The sequence below is a fragment of the Erythrolamprus reginae genome, chromosome 6, assembly GCF_031021105.1.
Source record: "Erythrolamprus reginae isolate rEryReg1 chromosome 6, rEryReg1.hap1, whole genome shotgun sequence".
In the NCBI taxonomy this organism is placed as follows: Eukaryota; Metazoa; Chordata; class Lepidosauria; order Squamata; family Dipsadidae; genus Erythrolamprus; species Erythrolamprus reginae.
The window spans coordinates 58,529,114-58,546,997 of NC_091955.1; the positions used below are offsets into that span (position 1 = coordinate 58,529,114).

General features: G+C 34.9%; 1 protein-coding gene across 1 annotated transcript in view; it reads left to right on the forward strand.

The window, feature by feature from the left end:
• The window catches only part of NEDD1 (NEDD1 gamma-tubulin ring complex targeting factor), a 41,727-nt gene extending 24,624 nt beyond the window's left edge, over positions 1-17,103 (forward strand). The window contains exons 6-15 of the mRNA XM_070755865.1: positions 3,345-3,574; positions 4,547-4,748; positions 5,670-5,859; positions 8,499-8,630; positions 9,007-9,054; positions 9,827-10,041; positions 12,128-12,275; positions 12,723-12,879; positions 15,912-15,978; positions 16,430-17,103. Coding sequence (XP_070611966.1) covers positions 3,345-3,574; positions 4,547-4,748; positions 5,670-5,859; positions 8,499-8,630; positions 9,007-9,054; positions 9,827-10,041; positions 12,128-12,275; positions 12,723-12,879; positions 15,912-15,978; positions 16,430-16,534 — 1,494 coding nt within the window. The 3' untranslated portion in view covers positions 16,535-17,103. The remainder of the gene's footprint in view (positions 1-3,344; positions 3,575-4,546; positions 4,749-5,669; positions 5,860-8,498; positions 8,631-9,006; positions 9,055-9,826; positions 10,042-12,127; positions 12,276-12,722; positions 12,880-15,911; positions 15,979-16,429) is intronic.
• Positions 17,104-17,884: the final 781 nt, after the last annotated feature.

Consider the following 17,884-nt stretch of genomic DNA (forward strand, 5'->3'; position numbering starts at 1 on the left):
GTAGAGAGCATCTAGTAGGACCCACTCCCCCATAAATTCTCCTAGCATTTTTGCAGAGTTTTTAAATGTGTGTTCAAAGCAGGCTAAATGTCTAATACAGTGGTACCTCTACTTCCAAACTTAATTTGTTCCGTGACCAGGCTCTTAAGTAGAAAAGTTTGTAAGAAGAAGCAATTTTTCCCATAGGAATCAATGTAAAAGCAAATAATGCTTGCGGTTGGGGAAACCGCAAGGAGGGTGGAGGTCCTGTTTCCTCCCAGGAAATTCCTAGAGAGGCCCCATGGAGGCTGCTCCCTGCCTTTTCTAGCCCTGTTTCCGCCCAGGAGATTCCTAGAGAGGCCCCACGGAGGCTTTTCCCTGCCTTTTCCGGTTACAGTTTCGGAGGCTCGGTTTTGTAAGTGGAGAATGGTTCTTGAGAAGAGGCAAAAAAAAATCTTGAACACCCAGTTCTTATCTAGAAAAGTTGAGGCGTTCTTAGGTAGAGGTACCACTGTATATGAAGGTTTGTGAAAATAAGCTCAATTGGAAGTATGTTCCATGGTAACAAATAATGAATTCAGTTTTTCAAAAAAGGCATTATCCCATCAATTTTAGCTTCATAATATCTTGCTGAATCACAGAGTCGGTCTTGAAAAAATTAGCAATAAAGAGAAGACACTAAGCTTGGCAATCTTGTCAGGATTCAAAAGTTTCCATTGTTATTGCAGAATTGCCTACCGTGGAAAAGTTGTTAAATTTTAATTGCATGTCACTCCAGTGAAACTTATATGGCAGATTTGCTGACTAAACATATGAAAGGGCTGCTCTTGTAATAAAGATGTGGTATCAATGCTGACGTTCAGTTAAAGGTTTTTCAGGTACTACTTTTCTGTTTCTCACTACTGGATATTGTGTCAGTTTCAATCTCTTCTCTGAGTGCTGTATGCTGTGCTATGACCACAGAGTTGAGCCACAACAGGAAATGTGCTTTTTTTTAGTGAAAAACCTTACCTGTGTCTCACTGTTTTCACTCCTTCCAACCTAACAGAATGTTGGAAATAAATAAAGTAAAAGAACTCAGAGCTCTGTTCCTCTGCAAGAGAACTACGACCTAATCTATGTGTACATATTTTAAAAATGACTTATTCTAGTTTGAATCTGAAGAGGCGGGGGGAAAAATATCCTAGTGCATCCCTAAGAGAATTAGGCAGCAGCACCAGAATGCTGTTGGGCCCTCTAATTCTACACACCTGCATTCTTTAGGGTGACATTGCCCAGTTCTCTGTCAAAGGGGAAAAAAAATATTTTGCTGTGCTTTGAATACAAATCTATATGAAATAAAGATAAGTTCTGCATGTTTTTTCTAATCTTCTCAACTGAACAGAATGTTTGGAAATTGTTGTTCAACATTCCAAAACTGAATAAACAGGGCCAGGTTTTGTGTGGGCAAGAAACTGGCAGAATAGTTTGAAATTTGAAAACACACTAGATCTAGCAACAAATGCAAACAAAAAATAGATAAATCCTGAGGGGGGGGGGGAATAAAAACACATCTTTGGGGCAGACTGTTGGGTAGTGTCTCACAGAATAGTTAATACCTTAAGCCATCTTTAATATGCCTCCTCCTTTCCGGGTGACATCTGTGGATGGGATTGTCATTAAAATGCTGAATTAGGACTTAATGTTTTCTCGTATTTATGTGAAAACGGTGATACAGTACTAGACCCAGAAAGTCCTTTTGCAAAAGTAACAGTGCTTCCCCCAATCATGGCTCAGTAACTTGTTCTCAACAAGTAGATTCACAACCACCTTTGAGCCCACATTTGTTGTTTCTAAATGAAATATTTGTAAAGAGAGTTTGCCCCGTTTTACAAGCTTTCTTGCCAAAGCTGTTAAATGAATCACTGCAGGTATTAATTTAAGTAGCACAGTTGTTAAATGTACAGTATTTCCATAGATTTTATATTGGAACACCAATTTCTGGCCTCTTATGTGTTAATTTGAGAGGTGTTGCTTTTTTTAAATGGGTGAGATTATTTATTTATTTATTTATTTATTTATTTTATTTATTTATTAAATTTGTATGCCGCCCCTCTCCGTAGACTCGGGGCGGCTCACAACAGTAATAGAAAAAAACAATGTACAATACAAATCTAATAATTAAAACTAAAAACCCATAATTTAAGAAAACATACACACAACATACCATACATAAACAGTATAGGCCTGGGGAAGTTATCTCAGTTCCCCCATGCCTGACGGCAGAGGTGGGTTTTAAGGAGCTTACAAAAGGCCAGGAGGGTGGGGGCAGTTCTAATCTCAGGGGGGAGCTGGTTCCAGAGGGTCGGGGCCGCCACAGAGAAGGCTTTTCCCCTGGGCCCCGCCAAACGACATTGTTTAGTCGACGGGAACCGGAGAAGGCCAACTCTGTGGGACCTAATTGGTCGCTGGGATTCATGCGGCAGAAGGCGGTCCCGGAGATATTCTGGTCCGATGCCATGAAGAGCTTTATAGGTCATAACCAACACTTTGAATTGTGACCAGAAACTGATCGGCAACCAATGCAGACTAAGGAGTGTTGGAGTAACATGGGCATACCTTGGGAAGCCCATGATTGCTCTCGCAGCTGCATTCTGCATGAGATTATGAAATTGCTTCATTTAGAAACATATTTAATGAAACATTGCAGTTTTTATCCAGAATCCAGGGAAGTGTGCAGGGGTATCCAGAGCATGATGCCATGGCCTTTTGAGACTGAAGGATGCCAGTGCTGTTTAATGTACCATTCTTTCCAAATTACGAGTGGTATATTCTAAATGAACTAAAATGCTTTTAGTTATGACTGAAATAGAAAATATATCTCATCTTAAAGGCTTTCAGTTCTTAAAGAAATGTTAGGTTTTCGCAGGTTTTTTAAAAAAACAGATCCTATAAAATATATAAATGTTACAATTCTTTTTAAATAATTAAAAATGTCACATCTTTTTCTAGATGTCATGGCTACTTTAACAGCTGCTACAGAGGTTTCTAGTTGTATGCACACTATCACTTTCTTTTGCTTTGATTATGATAACTTGAAATTTCAAGAAGTCTTTTCCTGATTGTTTGATCCTGAACTGCTGTAAAAAATATTTTTTTTCATTAATATGATTAAAAATAAAATCTTAAAACAACTTGGAAATGTGCATTTAACACAAGTATGTATGAACTTAAAGTCTTTAATTCAAAGCTCCCTTACACATTAAAAATTATGAATGTGTGCAGCTAATTACTTTGACTTAAATCTTTAGACTCTCTTTAATTTTGGCTAAGTCAGACTTTAGGTGAAATAAAATTTATGGAATACTGTTTTTTTTTTCTTACAGCCCATACGACATTTGAAATATTCTCCCTTTAAAAAAGCACTATTGGGTAGCGTCTCTGACAGTGGAACTGTAACCCTATGGGATGTCAACAGTCAGACACCATACCATAACTTCGAAAATGCTCATAAAGCTCCAGCTTATGAAATCTGTTTTTCTCCCATCAGTGAGTTGCTGCTTGTAACTGTAGGTCTTGATAAAAGAATAATTCTCTATGACACAGCAAGTAAAAGGTAAATATATACTTGTCAGTTTGTTTATTTACAAAATAATATTGGACAGCTTTCAGCTAGCCTCTTGACAGTGAGATAGGCTGCCAATATATTTAATAAATAAACTTACATCAAACCAATATTATTTTGAAATCTTCAACATGAACTCTCTAATAAAACTAAAATCATTTTAATTTCAATAGTAAATTAAGTGTACAGTACATTTGAAAATGGTTTTTAGAATGTTTTTATATATAAAATTTTGCATGCTTCAATAAAGATAACCTGATAGTGATGAAACCTGAAAATGATTACTCATGTGTCAAATCTTCTTGAATTTGAGTTCTCGGCAATTCATTATTAGAAAGATTAAATCAGATGGCAAAAGTGAAAATAATCCAATGATGATGCCCTGAAATTTATTATTTATTTTACTGTCTCAGTTAAAATCTTAAATCTGTTTTTTATTATCAACCCACAAGGGTTGGAGTGTATGAGAAGAAAATCAAAGCAGAAACCACAAATAAAGTATAGAATGTTGACTCTGAGAGTGCAACTTGCCATGCCACATACTTTAATTTTTGTCAAAATTGAGAAGGCATGATGACCAGCAGTATTTAAGGATATATTTCCACCAGAAGAACGATGACCTATGTATGTTAACTTTATTTAAGAATATGTTTCCAATATAAAAATGATGACCTTTTTGTATTAACTTTATGTATAAATATTTAAACATAAGATAATAAATAATAAAACTAAAAAGATAAAATGGGCATATTGGTAGAGATAATAATTAATCAGGAACATGTGTGTCTCAAATCTTATTTTGGCCATGAAGTCCACTGAATAATCTTGGGTTAGATGTACAGATTAACTGATCAAACCCAACAGAGAACTCCATAAAAAGGTTTTGTTTTAGAAAATTGTATGTAACATTCTTATGGGTTTTTTCTCTCTTTTGTGTTCAATATCTTTATTTGACATATAAAGGCAGTTAAGAACTTTAGTAGCAGAAACTCCTCTAACGGCAGTAGAATTTATGCCCGAAGGAACTTCACTCACTGTTGGCTCTTCTCGTGGAAAAATATACCATTATGATTTAAGAAAGCTGACAGCACCTGTGAAATCAGTCAGTGCTCACAAAACGTCTGTCAAATGCATAACATTGCAGAATTGTAACAGTTTTTCAAAGGTAAAACACCTTGAGCATCTATTGATGAAATGTTGATTAAAAAAAGAAAACTAAATATTTTCCATTTATAGTAAATCAATAAAGAAATCATGCACATTTATTAAGCTTTGAAATGTGTTTATATTTTAATTGTATTCAAACTACAGTTTTATTGTCTATAAAATGGCTGACATTTTCAATCATGTTGGTTTGTCATTTAGCTTGAAAATTGTTTGAATGCTTTATTTTTGCAAGAATTAAAAATGTCAGGATAGTTTATACCAGTGTTTTTTAACCAGTGTGCCGTGGCACACTAGTGTGCCGCGAGACATGGTCAGGTGTGCTCAGGTTCCAGTCTCACAACTTTTTGCTGAGAGAGAGAGTGAGAGAGAGAGAGAGAAAGAGTGAGAGAGAGAGAGAGAGAAAGCAAGAGAGAGAAAGAAAAGAGAGAAAGAGAGAGAAAGCAAGTGTCAGATAGAAAGAAAGAAAGAAAGAAAGAGAGAGAGAGAGATAAATGAGCAAAAAGGAGAGGAAAAAAGAGAAATGAGAAAATGATTGAGACAGAGAATGAGAAGGAAGAGAGAAACAAAAGAGAGAGAGAAGTGACTCTTGGTTTAAAGCATATGATAAAAAGCAGCCAAAGAATAAGAGACAAAAAAGAAACCAACCCCCACCTGTTTTTGGAAATGGTTCAAGAGTGTGTATACATACACACACACACACACACACACACACACACACACACACAAGGGTGGAAAAAGAGAGGAAAGTGTCTTAGGGTGTCATTTTGGTTGGTAGTGTGCCCCAGAATTTTAAAATGTAAAAAATGTGCCGCGGCTCAAAAAAGGTTGAAAATCACTGGTTTATACTAGCATTCTATTCATAGTTGCAGATAACGTTTTTTATTTGGAATATTTCTGACATACTTATTTTTATTTTTAGTCAAGTCACAAAACAAGTTCAAGTAAGCAAACTTGCAAAAAATCTGATGTCAAATTGACAAGCAATAGTGGAGGAGTTCAGAATGTTGGTATTTTAAAAAATCTTACATCCAATGCACCTGCTACTTTCCTGCCCCAGTCCATGCCAAGTGATGAAGTTAAAGGAAATGATGCTTCTCTAGATAAATCAGGTAAAAAAAAGAGAATGAAATAACAACTGAAAGCTGTGGGGAAAAAATATGTTATGTAAAAAATGCCAAATAATAAATAAAAGTTCTTATTTCCTTGTTTTGCTTTAACATTTCTGTAACCCCACTGAATGTTGTTTTTGTTGCACAGTTATTCATTCTAGCAAGGGTTTTTTTTTCAGCCAAAAAATTTCTTAACTCAATTACAGCTGGGCTATGGATCTCATCTTGGGATCAGGGAAAACAGAATAAACAACATACACACTTAAAAAATAAAACTCTACTTTCACCGAAATTGCATATGCTTAAAACAGATACGCAGTGTGGCATTGCTGCTGAATTCGACCAAGAAATTTGGGCTCCAGAGGCAGAGCTGTTAATTCAAGAACTAGTTATCTTCTACTAAAGTAAACTGATTGTATCTTTTCATCTTAGCTGAAGATCTTCATAAACCCAAACCTATTTAGGCAAACATAATGCATAGCTCTGCAGAAACGAACTATACAATATCTTCAGGTGTGCTTTCTCTCTCTCTCTCTCTCTCTCTCTCTCTCTCCCCCTCCCTTCCTCCCTCTCCCTCCCTCTCCCTCCCTCTCTCCCTTCCTCCCTCCCTCTCCCCCTCTCTCTCAGAGAGAGGGAGGAAGACAGAGACAGACACAGAGTTGGAACAACAGAATAATGGAATGCAGACCCTTTTCTACATTTGCCATTCCCAGCATTGTTTATTGCAATGCTGATTTAAAAAATCAGGTAATGGTTTATCTGTGAGGATTTTTGTGTTTGTTTAGTGAATCAAGCATATTGCTCTAAATCTGTGTTTTGCAAATTTTGCAGCTGAATTTGAGTGGTCTTCAACTTCCAGAATTGCAGGAATGCTGGCCGGAGAATTCTGGATTTTGAAGTCTACTTATCTTGAAGTTGCCAATAAACATGAAAACAAGCTTCTTTATCTCATAAGATAGCATATTTAGAACATTTTTCCTATTTTTATTCAAAGTACTTTCCCCAATAGGAATCAAGATCACATGAAGTGTTATTAATACCATTTTATGATACCTTGGAAAGGCCACACTTGGAACACTGCAGCCACTTTTGATCGCCACGGTGTAAAAAAGATGTTGAGATTCTAGAAAGAGTGCAGAGAAGGGCAACAAAGATGATTAGGGGACTGGAGGCTAAAAATTTGAAGAACAATTGCAGGAACCGTTGCAGGGTGTGTCTAATTTAATGAAAAGAAGGACTAGAGGTGAATGATAGCACTGTTCCAATATCTCAGGGGCTGCCGCAAAGAAGAGGGAGTCAAGCTATTCTCCAAAGCACCTGAGGGTTAGGACAAGAAGCAATGGGTTGAAACTAATCAAGGAGAGAAGCATCTTAGAACTAAGGAGAGATTTCCTGACATAACATTTAATCAGTGGAACAACTTGCCTCCAGAAGTTGTGAATGCTCCAACACTGGAAGTTTATAAGAAGATATTGAATAACCATTTGTCTGAAATGGTGTAGGGTTTCCTGCCTAGGCAGGAGTTGGACTAGAAGACCTTCAAGGTCTCTTCCAACTCTGTTATTCTATCCTTTCCTATCCTATCCTATCCTATCCTATCCTATTCTATCTTACTATACTCTACTGTACTCTACACTACACTATTCTATGCTATTATTTCTTTTTGAAAATTGCATGTCTTTTTAAAAGATATTAAAAAATTGCATAAAGCAATATAACAAACTTCTGACTGACACTGGTCAATTTTAGAAATATTTTCCAGTGTGCCATGCTAGGCAATGTCTAGAAACAAAATTTATAGGTTTGTACATGTTTATGGAATCTCCTACTGGGTGTTAAAAAAAAAATCAAATGCTTAGATAATGATTTTTTAAATAATGTATTCTGTACTATTTATTAATTTTCTTGTTTTGAATAACTTTGCAGTCTGTCCAGAAAATTCCAATTACAGATATGATTATACCTTTTTTAAGATTTGGAAGAAATTTTTGAGAAATACTTATTTACAGAAAAACATTTCTGTCCTGCATTCAAGACCAGTATTACCATTAGACAAAATGTGATAGTCATTTCTGTTGGCACCCATAAACTGGTGTATAACTTTAAGGTGCCCAGGTAGATCCTTTCACTCATGCTGAAGAAATACTGAACTACAAGTTCACATACAATGGGAGAGGTATGATTCTTCATTCAGACAGAAAATGTTTCTGCCAACATTCCTGTATTGCTAATTAATGCCTAAGGGAAACAAGCATTTTACCAGTGTTATGGGTGACTTGGCACAATTTATTAGCATTCATTGCCCACACAATTAAAATTATTAACAGGTATGGTTGGTAATAGTTAGTAATGGTTATGATTGTTGCTTGCAACTCAATATTAATTATATTTCCTCAATAATAAGCCCCATTGGTTGTGTGGAGCATATTACCAATTATATTTTGGCAGCATTCTCTTTTTAAAGGTCAGCTTCTTATTATAAATCTCTAAATCTGCTGGACTTGTTTCATTATTGCTATGACTCTTCAATACTGTATACCAAATTATATTGCTTATGAAAACAGAAGTTGCTTGCATGAATGATAGTTTAGTTTATTCTTAAAGTAATTTTTTTTAAAAAACATATTTTCCTCTTTTAGGCTTGACCCAGAGCAGCAGTTTGGATGTAGTTCCTTCCAAAGAGATGGATCGTGGATATACGTCTAATTCAGCTAATTTTGAAGAGTTGGGAAGAAATAGTTTGGGTGACCTATTTTCTCCACTTCGAGATGGTATGTTGATACTGAAATTAAACTTTATGTTTATTGGTAAGAACTCTGTTTATTGCATTAGAACTCTTTCTCCTATTGGCTCTTACGGTTAGAATGTTAAAGTCATTCTGTAGGTGGACTCAAGGTTGAACTGAAGAATGCTCATCAATTATAATTTCTCATCAGATTGGGAGGAGATCCTAAATGGATCCTTTTTGTTCAATACTTTTAATCAGTAATTTGGATGAAGAGATGGAGCGAATGTTTATTACATTTGTAAATGATACAAATTTGGTGGAATACAGTAGTTCATAATTTAGAAGAGAGAATTTCTCTGTAAAATTAGATTAAAAGTTTTTTTCTTATTGTACTGTCAATATCTATTTATCTGTTCTAGATATTGTGGTTTGTAAAGCAAATGAAGATGTTCCAGGAAAGAATGATGGTAAGCAATTTTTATAACACACTTTCTGTTATATTAAGGATAGTAGTAGTATTATAGCAAAAAACTAGAAGTAACTGTAAAATACTATTTCAAAAGACTCGACTACCGTATTTTTCGGACTATTAGATGCACCGGTGTATAAGATGCATCAAGATTTGAAAGAGGTAAGTAAAAAAAAAAAGTTTTTGTCCTTCCCAGCCTCCAGGAGCACTTTGCAAACCTCCCAAACTGCCTGTGCGCCCTGTTTCCCCCCCCCAAATGGGCCCATTTTTAATAGCAAAAACTGTGTTTTTGCACTCTGAAGGCCTCCCAAACCCTCTATGCACCCTGTTTCCCCCCCCCCCCAAAATGGACCCATTTTTCACCCGTTTTTGTGAAAGATGGCATGCAGGGGGTTTGCTAAGCCTACAAAGTGCTCCTGGAGATTGGGGGAAGTCCCAAATGCCCCATTTTTGCAAAAAACAGCCCATTTTTGCTTGTTCCCCCCCCCCCCCCCGCAAAAACAGGGATGTTTTTGCCTCTCCCCCAGCCCCCAGGAGCACTCTGCAGCCCTCCATTTTTGTGAAAAATGGGCCCATTTTTCACAAAAATGGGACACAGACGGAGCTTTGGGAGGCTAAAATACCTGTATTAAGTGTATAAAACGCACCAACATTTCCACCTTTTTAGGGGGCAAAAAGATGAAAAATATGGTATGTATCAATAAAGTTTTAAATTAAAACTTTAATTTAAAATATATGCAAATGCAAATATATGATATTTTGCTTACTAGGTTTGGATTTTCAGTCTTATCTTTTAAGCATGGATTTTATGTCGCAGTTTAATACTAATACTGCAAGAAAACCCCCAGCAGGTCCACGTACTTTTCATTCAAGTCCATTTAATGTATTTGTTGGATCCCCCATTAAAGAGGAAGATGAACATCCAGATGCTAATGTTAAAAAAATAAATCATGGAAAACAAGAATCTAGTGAGCACGTCAAACAGGTATAGTGTGATTGCAGTTTTGCCTTTTATTTTGCTTTCAATTTCTCCCCCTTTGCATAAAACATAAAAGCTGATACATCTTCCATCATATAATCATACAGGAATAGCGTTTAATAATTTTGTAAGTTGAAAAAGGTGGGTTAGACAGGAAAACCATAGATAGATTCAAAACTGGCAAACCAAGCGCACTCAACATGTAATGCTCAATGGAACTGCATCTACATGGAGAGAAGTATGCAGTGGAATTCCCCAAGGCTTTGTTTTAGGCCCAGTACTCTTCAACATCTTCATCAATGACTTGGACGAAGGGATAGATGGGGAACTCATCAAATTTGCAGATGACACCAAACTGGCAGGAATAGCCAACTGTCCAGAAGATAGGCTCAAGATACAGAAGGATCTTAACAGACTTGAACAATGGGTGCTGTCAAAATGAAATTCAATAGTGAAAAAGTAAGGTTTTACATTTAGGCAATAAAAACAAAATGCACAGGTACAGTATATGTGATACCTTGTTCAAAAGTAATAACTATGAGAGGGATCTTGGAGTCCTAGTGGACAACCATTGTGCAGCAGCTGCCCAAAAAGCCAACACAGTTCTAGGCTTCATTAACAGAGGGATAGAATCAAGATCACGTGAAGCGTTAATATCATTATATAATGCCTTGGTAAGACCATGGAATAATGCATTCAGTTTTGGTCACCACGATGTAAAAAGGATGTTGAGACTCTAGAAAGAGTGCAGAGAAGAGCAACAAAGATGATTAGGGGTCTGGAGGCTAAAACATATGAAGAACGGTCGCAGGAACTGGGTATGTCTAGTTAAATGAAAAGAAGAACCAGGGGAGACATGATAGCAGTGTTCCAATACCTCAGGGGTTGTCACAAAGAAGAGGGAGATTTGTAACAAGATAGATCATATGCACATCTTTTTCTTCCTGTTTGTTTTGGAACTATCAGCTGTTATTATTATTATTGGGTCCTAGAGGGAAAGGAAAGCTGTCTGCGGAGAGGGGCAGCACACAAATCCAATAAATAAAAAAGCTGCCTATAGGTTGGGCTTTGCTTTCTTGAATGATTCTAGAATTATGGTAGTTGCTTGCTTGACAGTTCGACACTTTGTTACAATATGACAATTTATCTGTACACTGGTAAAAATGGAATGGGTGCTGCTTTGTAAGTCTGCATCTCAATGCTTACTTGCTTTCATTTCCCTATTTTATTCATTTATCAAATTTCTATGCTGCCCATCTCACATAAGTGAATCCGGGCAGTTTACTAACATCATAAAATAATGTAAAAATAAGACTAAAAAGCACAGTTAAAAACAGTTAAAAATTGCTAGATGCTACTACAGTGTTCGCTCAACTTTCGCGGGGGATGCATTCCGAGACCGCCCGCTAAAGTCGAATTTCAGCGAAGTAGAGATGCGGAAGTAAATACACTATTTTTGGCTATGAACAGTATCACAAGCCTTCCCTTAACACTTTAAACCCCTAAATTGCAAATTCCCATTCCCTTAGCCACCATTTAGATTATTACTCACCATGTTTATTTATTAAAGTTTATTTAAAAAAATATTTATTAAAGGCGGACGAAAGTTTAGTGATGACATATGATGTCATCAGGCGGGAAAAACCGTGGTATAGGGAAAAACAGCGAAACATTTTTTAAATTAATACTTTTGAAAAACCGTGGTATAGACTTTTCGCGAAGTTCGAACCCGCGAAAATTGAGGGAACACTGTATACATAAAACCTGATATTGCACGGACAAGCTATGAACAGATATGGATTCTTAAAAATAAGGAGACAAAAACCCCAAACCTTCTGTATGTCCTCTTGAAAGTTTTAATAAGCAGGTCAAATGTACTTATTGCATTTGAGGAAAGAAGAGCTGCCAGACATTTGAAACTCTAGGATTTGGATCTTAATATGTGATAAATAGCATTCAAAAAGAAATTGTTACCTTGCAACAATCATCCTGGTAGCAAAAATAACCACATATTGTACTTTGACATGTGTCTTTTATTCTCTTTTTACAATCTTATGGGATATTAATCCATATTTTTTCTGTCCTGCTACAGTGGAACTCCTCAAACTCTGATACTTCAGCTCTGAATACTCCACCTGTTGCTAATTTAATCAAGAGTCCTGATTCCAGAGAAAGACTTATTAAGAATATCCAGGCACAACTTTTATATGAATCACCAATTAATGGTACTACCTCAACAAGTAGGTATAACACTCACTTTTGTAGTATAATACTCAAGATATGCCCACATTTTTTTAAAAAATGCAATTGTATTTCAAAAGTAATTTAATTTTTTCTTAAAACAATTAACTATTTATATTGCTGAGCTGAAAGGTAATAGGAACAAACTTCTAACTCTGTAATAACAACATAATTTTCCAGATAGTGTCTCCATTAGTATTTATTAGATTTTAACTGATATTCTTCAAGGTTTTATCATTAAGATTTTGGTCATACACGTGCTCTAAATTTGTATGCTGAGTGAGGAATTTTTAATCACGCTTCTTTGCTTTGCAATATAGATGATGATGAGAAAGGATCAGGTAAGGGCAGATACAGATGCCTTTTCAATATGCTAGTTTGCAGGCTGCTTCCCTTTTCATTCCTGTAAAATTGAAATGCTCACACTTCTTGGTTATTTTGCATAGGTCCAAAGATAACCTCCAATATTGCTTCTGGAGTTGCTAGTACACTATCTGAGAAAATAGTAGATACTATTGGAAACAACCGATTGAATGCACCTTTATCATCAATACAAATTCATTTCATTCAGAATATGATACAAGAAACTCTGGATGATTTCAGGTAAAGACAATTAGATTCACATGTTTTTTACCATTTTTTTTAACATTTATATTTCATGAGCTTTATCACTTAGTAGATGTTGTATATAAAATATTTCAAAACTGAACTGTTCTGAATTTGGTGTGACCTGATTTAAGAGTGAAACAGGTTTTTTAATGTGAATGTCAGTCTTCAAACAACTGCTAATGCCATTTGCATATCAAATTCTAGTTATCTTTTCCTATCTTCATATAACTGTAATGGGCTGTCACGTATGAAATTCCTTGCTCATTCTTCAGTAGGTATCTCTTTGCCAATTTGGTTAGCACAAGATAACCCAGTTCCCGAAGAAGATGAAAACTGCCAGTGATCAGGAAAACTGTTGTGGAGCAGGATTTGGTGGAGTGGGTGGTGGGCCAGATTTTTTACTATTGAATCTGTTCAGGCTCTACTATACTTTATGCAAAGAATTCCAGAAAACTACTACAGATACTATAAATGTTAAAGTTTATATCACATTGTTTATCTAAAGCACTGTAAATGCTCCTTTAACCCTGCTGTTCTGTTCGGGTCGTATGTGACCCGAAGCCAAGTTTGAGTCCCTGTAAAAAATTTTCCCTGCATATCTGAAACTTGAAATTTCATGACTTTTCATCATTTCAGGGGTTCTCTCTATGAGAATTTTTTTGGGGGGGTGGGGGGTTTCTTTCTTGCTGAAAAAAAACACCTCCCTAATGTTATGTTCCCGGGTCTATTTGACCCGGACTGCAAATTGACCATTTTAGGTACTTATATTTGGTCTTTTTGAAAGCTTTTTTCACCTGGAAACAACTTTAGTAAAATAGAATGGATTTTGCAAGCAAAACTATCCATAAATTGAAAAAACTTTCACAAAAACGGGGGGGAGGCACATTTATGTGCAAAATAAACCAATAAGGATTAATTTTTTCAGTTCAATTTTCATTCCATTGTGTGCAGAAATGTTCAAACTTGTTTCCAGGTGAAAAAAGCTTTCAAAAAGACCAAATATAAGTACCTAAAATGATCAATTTGCAGTCCGGGTCAAATAGACCCGGGAACATAACATTAGGGAGTTTTTTCGAACAGAACAGCAGGGTTAATCACAGATTAGTAGTAACAATCCTTAATTATAGTATATGACTTGCTTCTTTACACTTTAATGTTTCTTTACCTGGATCCACAATTTTCTAGGAGCTTGCCAAGATAACAGAAGTAAATATTGACATATCAAAGTACAACCAACTCTTTTTGTGTTACATATTGAACATTGTCTCACCTGAAAGTTTCTTGTACAAACTGGATACATAAAATATTTTTCTTTTATTTGATACATATTATTATTATGTTACATTTTAAATAATGTAATACACTAGAATGCTAGTATGTAGTGGTGAAGGAGCTTACGTTTAGCATGCAACTGAGTGATGACCTCTTTCTGTTGGCCATAAAACAGCATTATGCTCTGTAACAATCTGACTGAAGAATCCCTTGCCAGATAATGCATTCATTGATGGATTTACTATATAAACTAGGAAAGCACAATAGACACTGTAACCAATGCAACAAAAATTTAGAAAGTAATCATTTTTATTATTATTAGAAGAAGTAGCCCTGTGGAAAACTACAGTGTTCCCTCGATTTTCGCGGGGGATGCGTTCCGAGACCGCCCGCGAAAGTCGAATTTCCGCGAAGTAGAGATGCGGAAGTAAATACACCATTTTTGGCTATGGACAGTATCACAAGCCTTCCCTTAAGACTTTAAACCCCTAAATTACCATTTCCCATTCCCTTAACAACCATTTACTCACCATTATTACTGGTACTCACCATTGAATAAGACACTTAGTGATCCTGATATTTATAAACATAATTATTTATTAACAATAATAATTATTTTTTATTTATTTTTAAAAATTATTAGTTTGGTGATGACATATGACGTCATTGGGTGGAAAAAATCATGGTATAGAAAAAAACTGTGAAGTATTTTTTAATTAATATTTTTTGAAAAACCGTGGTATTCGCGAAGTTTGAACCCGCGAAAATCGAGGGAACACTGTATTTAGAATTAAAAGAAATGTTTTCTATTTGTACTTACTTTAATTCATATCTAAAATAATAGCAAATACTTTAGGCAGTGTAATTATTTTACTAAGTGTTTGAAAATATTGATCTAAATTTTGGGCAAGGCTTCTACATCCAACATTTTTCAAGATAAATACAAGTTTAAGTTTAAGTTTAAGTTCAATCAGATTTGTATGCCGCCCCTCTCCAAAGCACATAGGTACTGATACTGAGTATCCCATGTACTATAGGTGAGTTTCATACTTTAGAATATATGAAAAGATTTCTAATTTAGGGGATTACTTAATACTTGTAGATATAAAACAGTATGTGAGGAGAGAGAAACAGCCTGAAATACCTAAGCAGTGTGAACACTGCAACATGTTTCCTAAGAAGGAAACAAAATAATCAATTTCCTCAATTTCCAATTTAGGATTAAACTAATTGTATTGTTCATATGCAAACACATATGAATGCTCACACACATAAATTGATGCGTAGCTTATGCCTCCAGCAAAACATACTATTTCTTATTTGTCATATTATGTCACAAATTATATTTGTTCTATTGTATTTTGTAGAAATATTTGTAGAATCATATATATTTTGCAGAATTTCCTACAGAAGAGTTTTCAAACAGGAAAGTTTTTCACACTTCTGTGTATTAAAATAAAGAGATGTTTTTTTCCATATTCCATTTACCAGAGTAATTTAAAAGCCTGATGCATTAGCTGTCATATTGGGTACTTGACACTGGAAATGCAGTAAGACGAGGAGAAACAGTCCCTTTCCTAATAGCCTTTTATTTCTAGTAGGTTCCATCAAAGAAATACATTAACATTGAAGCGAGGGGGTATAGTGGGATGATAGTTTATCATTTTGAAATTACCTATGTAGTACTAAATCTCTGAATTGGAGGGGAAAAAAGAATAGACTTGTGACATAAATTGCTGTTTTTCTCTCTTCAGGGAAGCTTGTCATCGTGACATTGTAAATTTGCAAGTAGAAATGATCAAACAGTTTCATGTGCAGTTGGTATGTATACAAATATAAAGAGTTGTACATACAGGTTGACAAACTTCCCTTTCATTGTAGCGCTTAATATTTTGTTATTCTAAATCTGGGGCAGGCAATCCATATATTTTAAAGTGCAACTCCATAATCCTGTACCACGTCCATTAGTCATAATGGATGTGGAGCCAACAGTATGAAGGCCACTTTTCAGCAACCTAAAGGGGGAGGTTGGAGCCAGGACAAAAATGGTCCAAAAGTTTAGGAATGGGCATTTCCATTTCCTTAAAAACTAAATAATTTGGCATTACTCTTTTTTGGTTGTTTTTGGTTGTTTGTGACAACAAAGTCTACCTTACTGTAAAAAAAATAAATAAATCTAAGATACTTTTAAAATGATATTAAAATTTCATATTTAACAGTAATTTAATATTAATTCTTCTATTACATATTGATTTTCTTTTCTTTTCTCTAGAATGAAATGCATGCCTTACTTGAAAGATATTCTATAAATGACAGTTTAGTAGCTGAAATTGAAAGATTGCGTGAAGAAAATAAAAGACTTCAAACCCACTTCTGACAGATCCCTATTCGTGTGAAGAAAATAATTTGATATTTATGTTCCATAAAGTGGCTAAGACATGATGTCATCTGATAATTTCTGAAGTAGAGTGTACATTCAATATTTCTTTCAGTACCAAATATTTTTAATTGTAGAAAAGCAATAGATACTGACTCAATACAGATAATGCACTTACATTTGTATCAAAATGTTTCTATGATAAAGACGTCAGATGAAAATTGAGGCTAACAGGATGATTAACCAATTCCCTATCTGTATATAAAGTGCCTTTATAAAAAAGGAAACTAACTAGGAAATGTATTTTGTATAACAATTCAGCAACCTTCTTTGCCTTGTGTGGTGTTGTTGAAATTCTCTCCTTTTAGACTGAAAAAAAATACAAGTGCCTGACTTTTGATTTTTATATTTATATGTACGTGCTCTTTAAAAGCCTGTATCTTTCCTACGATGGCTACTTTGTAAGTGTAGAATACAACTCTAATATGTAACTCAATTGTAAACAAAATACCCTAATCTTTTCTATATAAATACAGTTTGAATAAACAATATTTGTAATATTATCTAAACATACTTGACCCAATAGTATTACTCTACTAAAATCAACAATTCCTCAATCTGTTCTTTCAGTATATTTTTTGTTGATTTCTAGTGCAGCCATAGTCAAACTCAGTTATTTCAGTTTGACTTTGGTGTTTGTTAGATTTTTGTTATTAAAGTTGTATAATCGAATGGGCTTTATGTAATTTAATCTGCAAAACAAAATAACTAAAATATTCAGCTACTCGGTGTGTTAAAAATATGACTTGGCTCTTCCTGTCAACCAGTTATTTTTTTAAAAAGATCACAATTTCTATGATAGAAACATGTGCCTCTGATGTAAATGAAGAAAATGTTTTCTGATAGTTCAGTTGGTATATTTTTAAAAACTTGTACTAAGTTGGTACGATTCAGTAAAATGGCAAGTTTATCCATTTTAATATAAATTTTATTGAGTTTATCATAGTATAAAATACAAATGAAAATAAAATTGGTAGAGAAATGGAGAAGGAAAAGGAAGGGGGAAGGAAAGCTGTTGGATAAGGAATGGGGAAGGAAAACTGAGAAAAAAGTATTCCAACTTTTTTTCCACATACGTAAAATACAAAAAAAAGAGGTTAATTATCCATGAGGAATGTGTACATGGTGATACAGTCCATTCCAGAATAAAACAGGCTGCCTTTAAAAATGGCAGACTCTTTATTTATTGCAGCTTTATAAACCCAAATTGGCCTGCTTCAGGATGCTGTAGTAATGGATTTTATCCATCAGCAAAGAGTTTGGATTACATTTTATGTCATATTGTCAGGT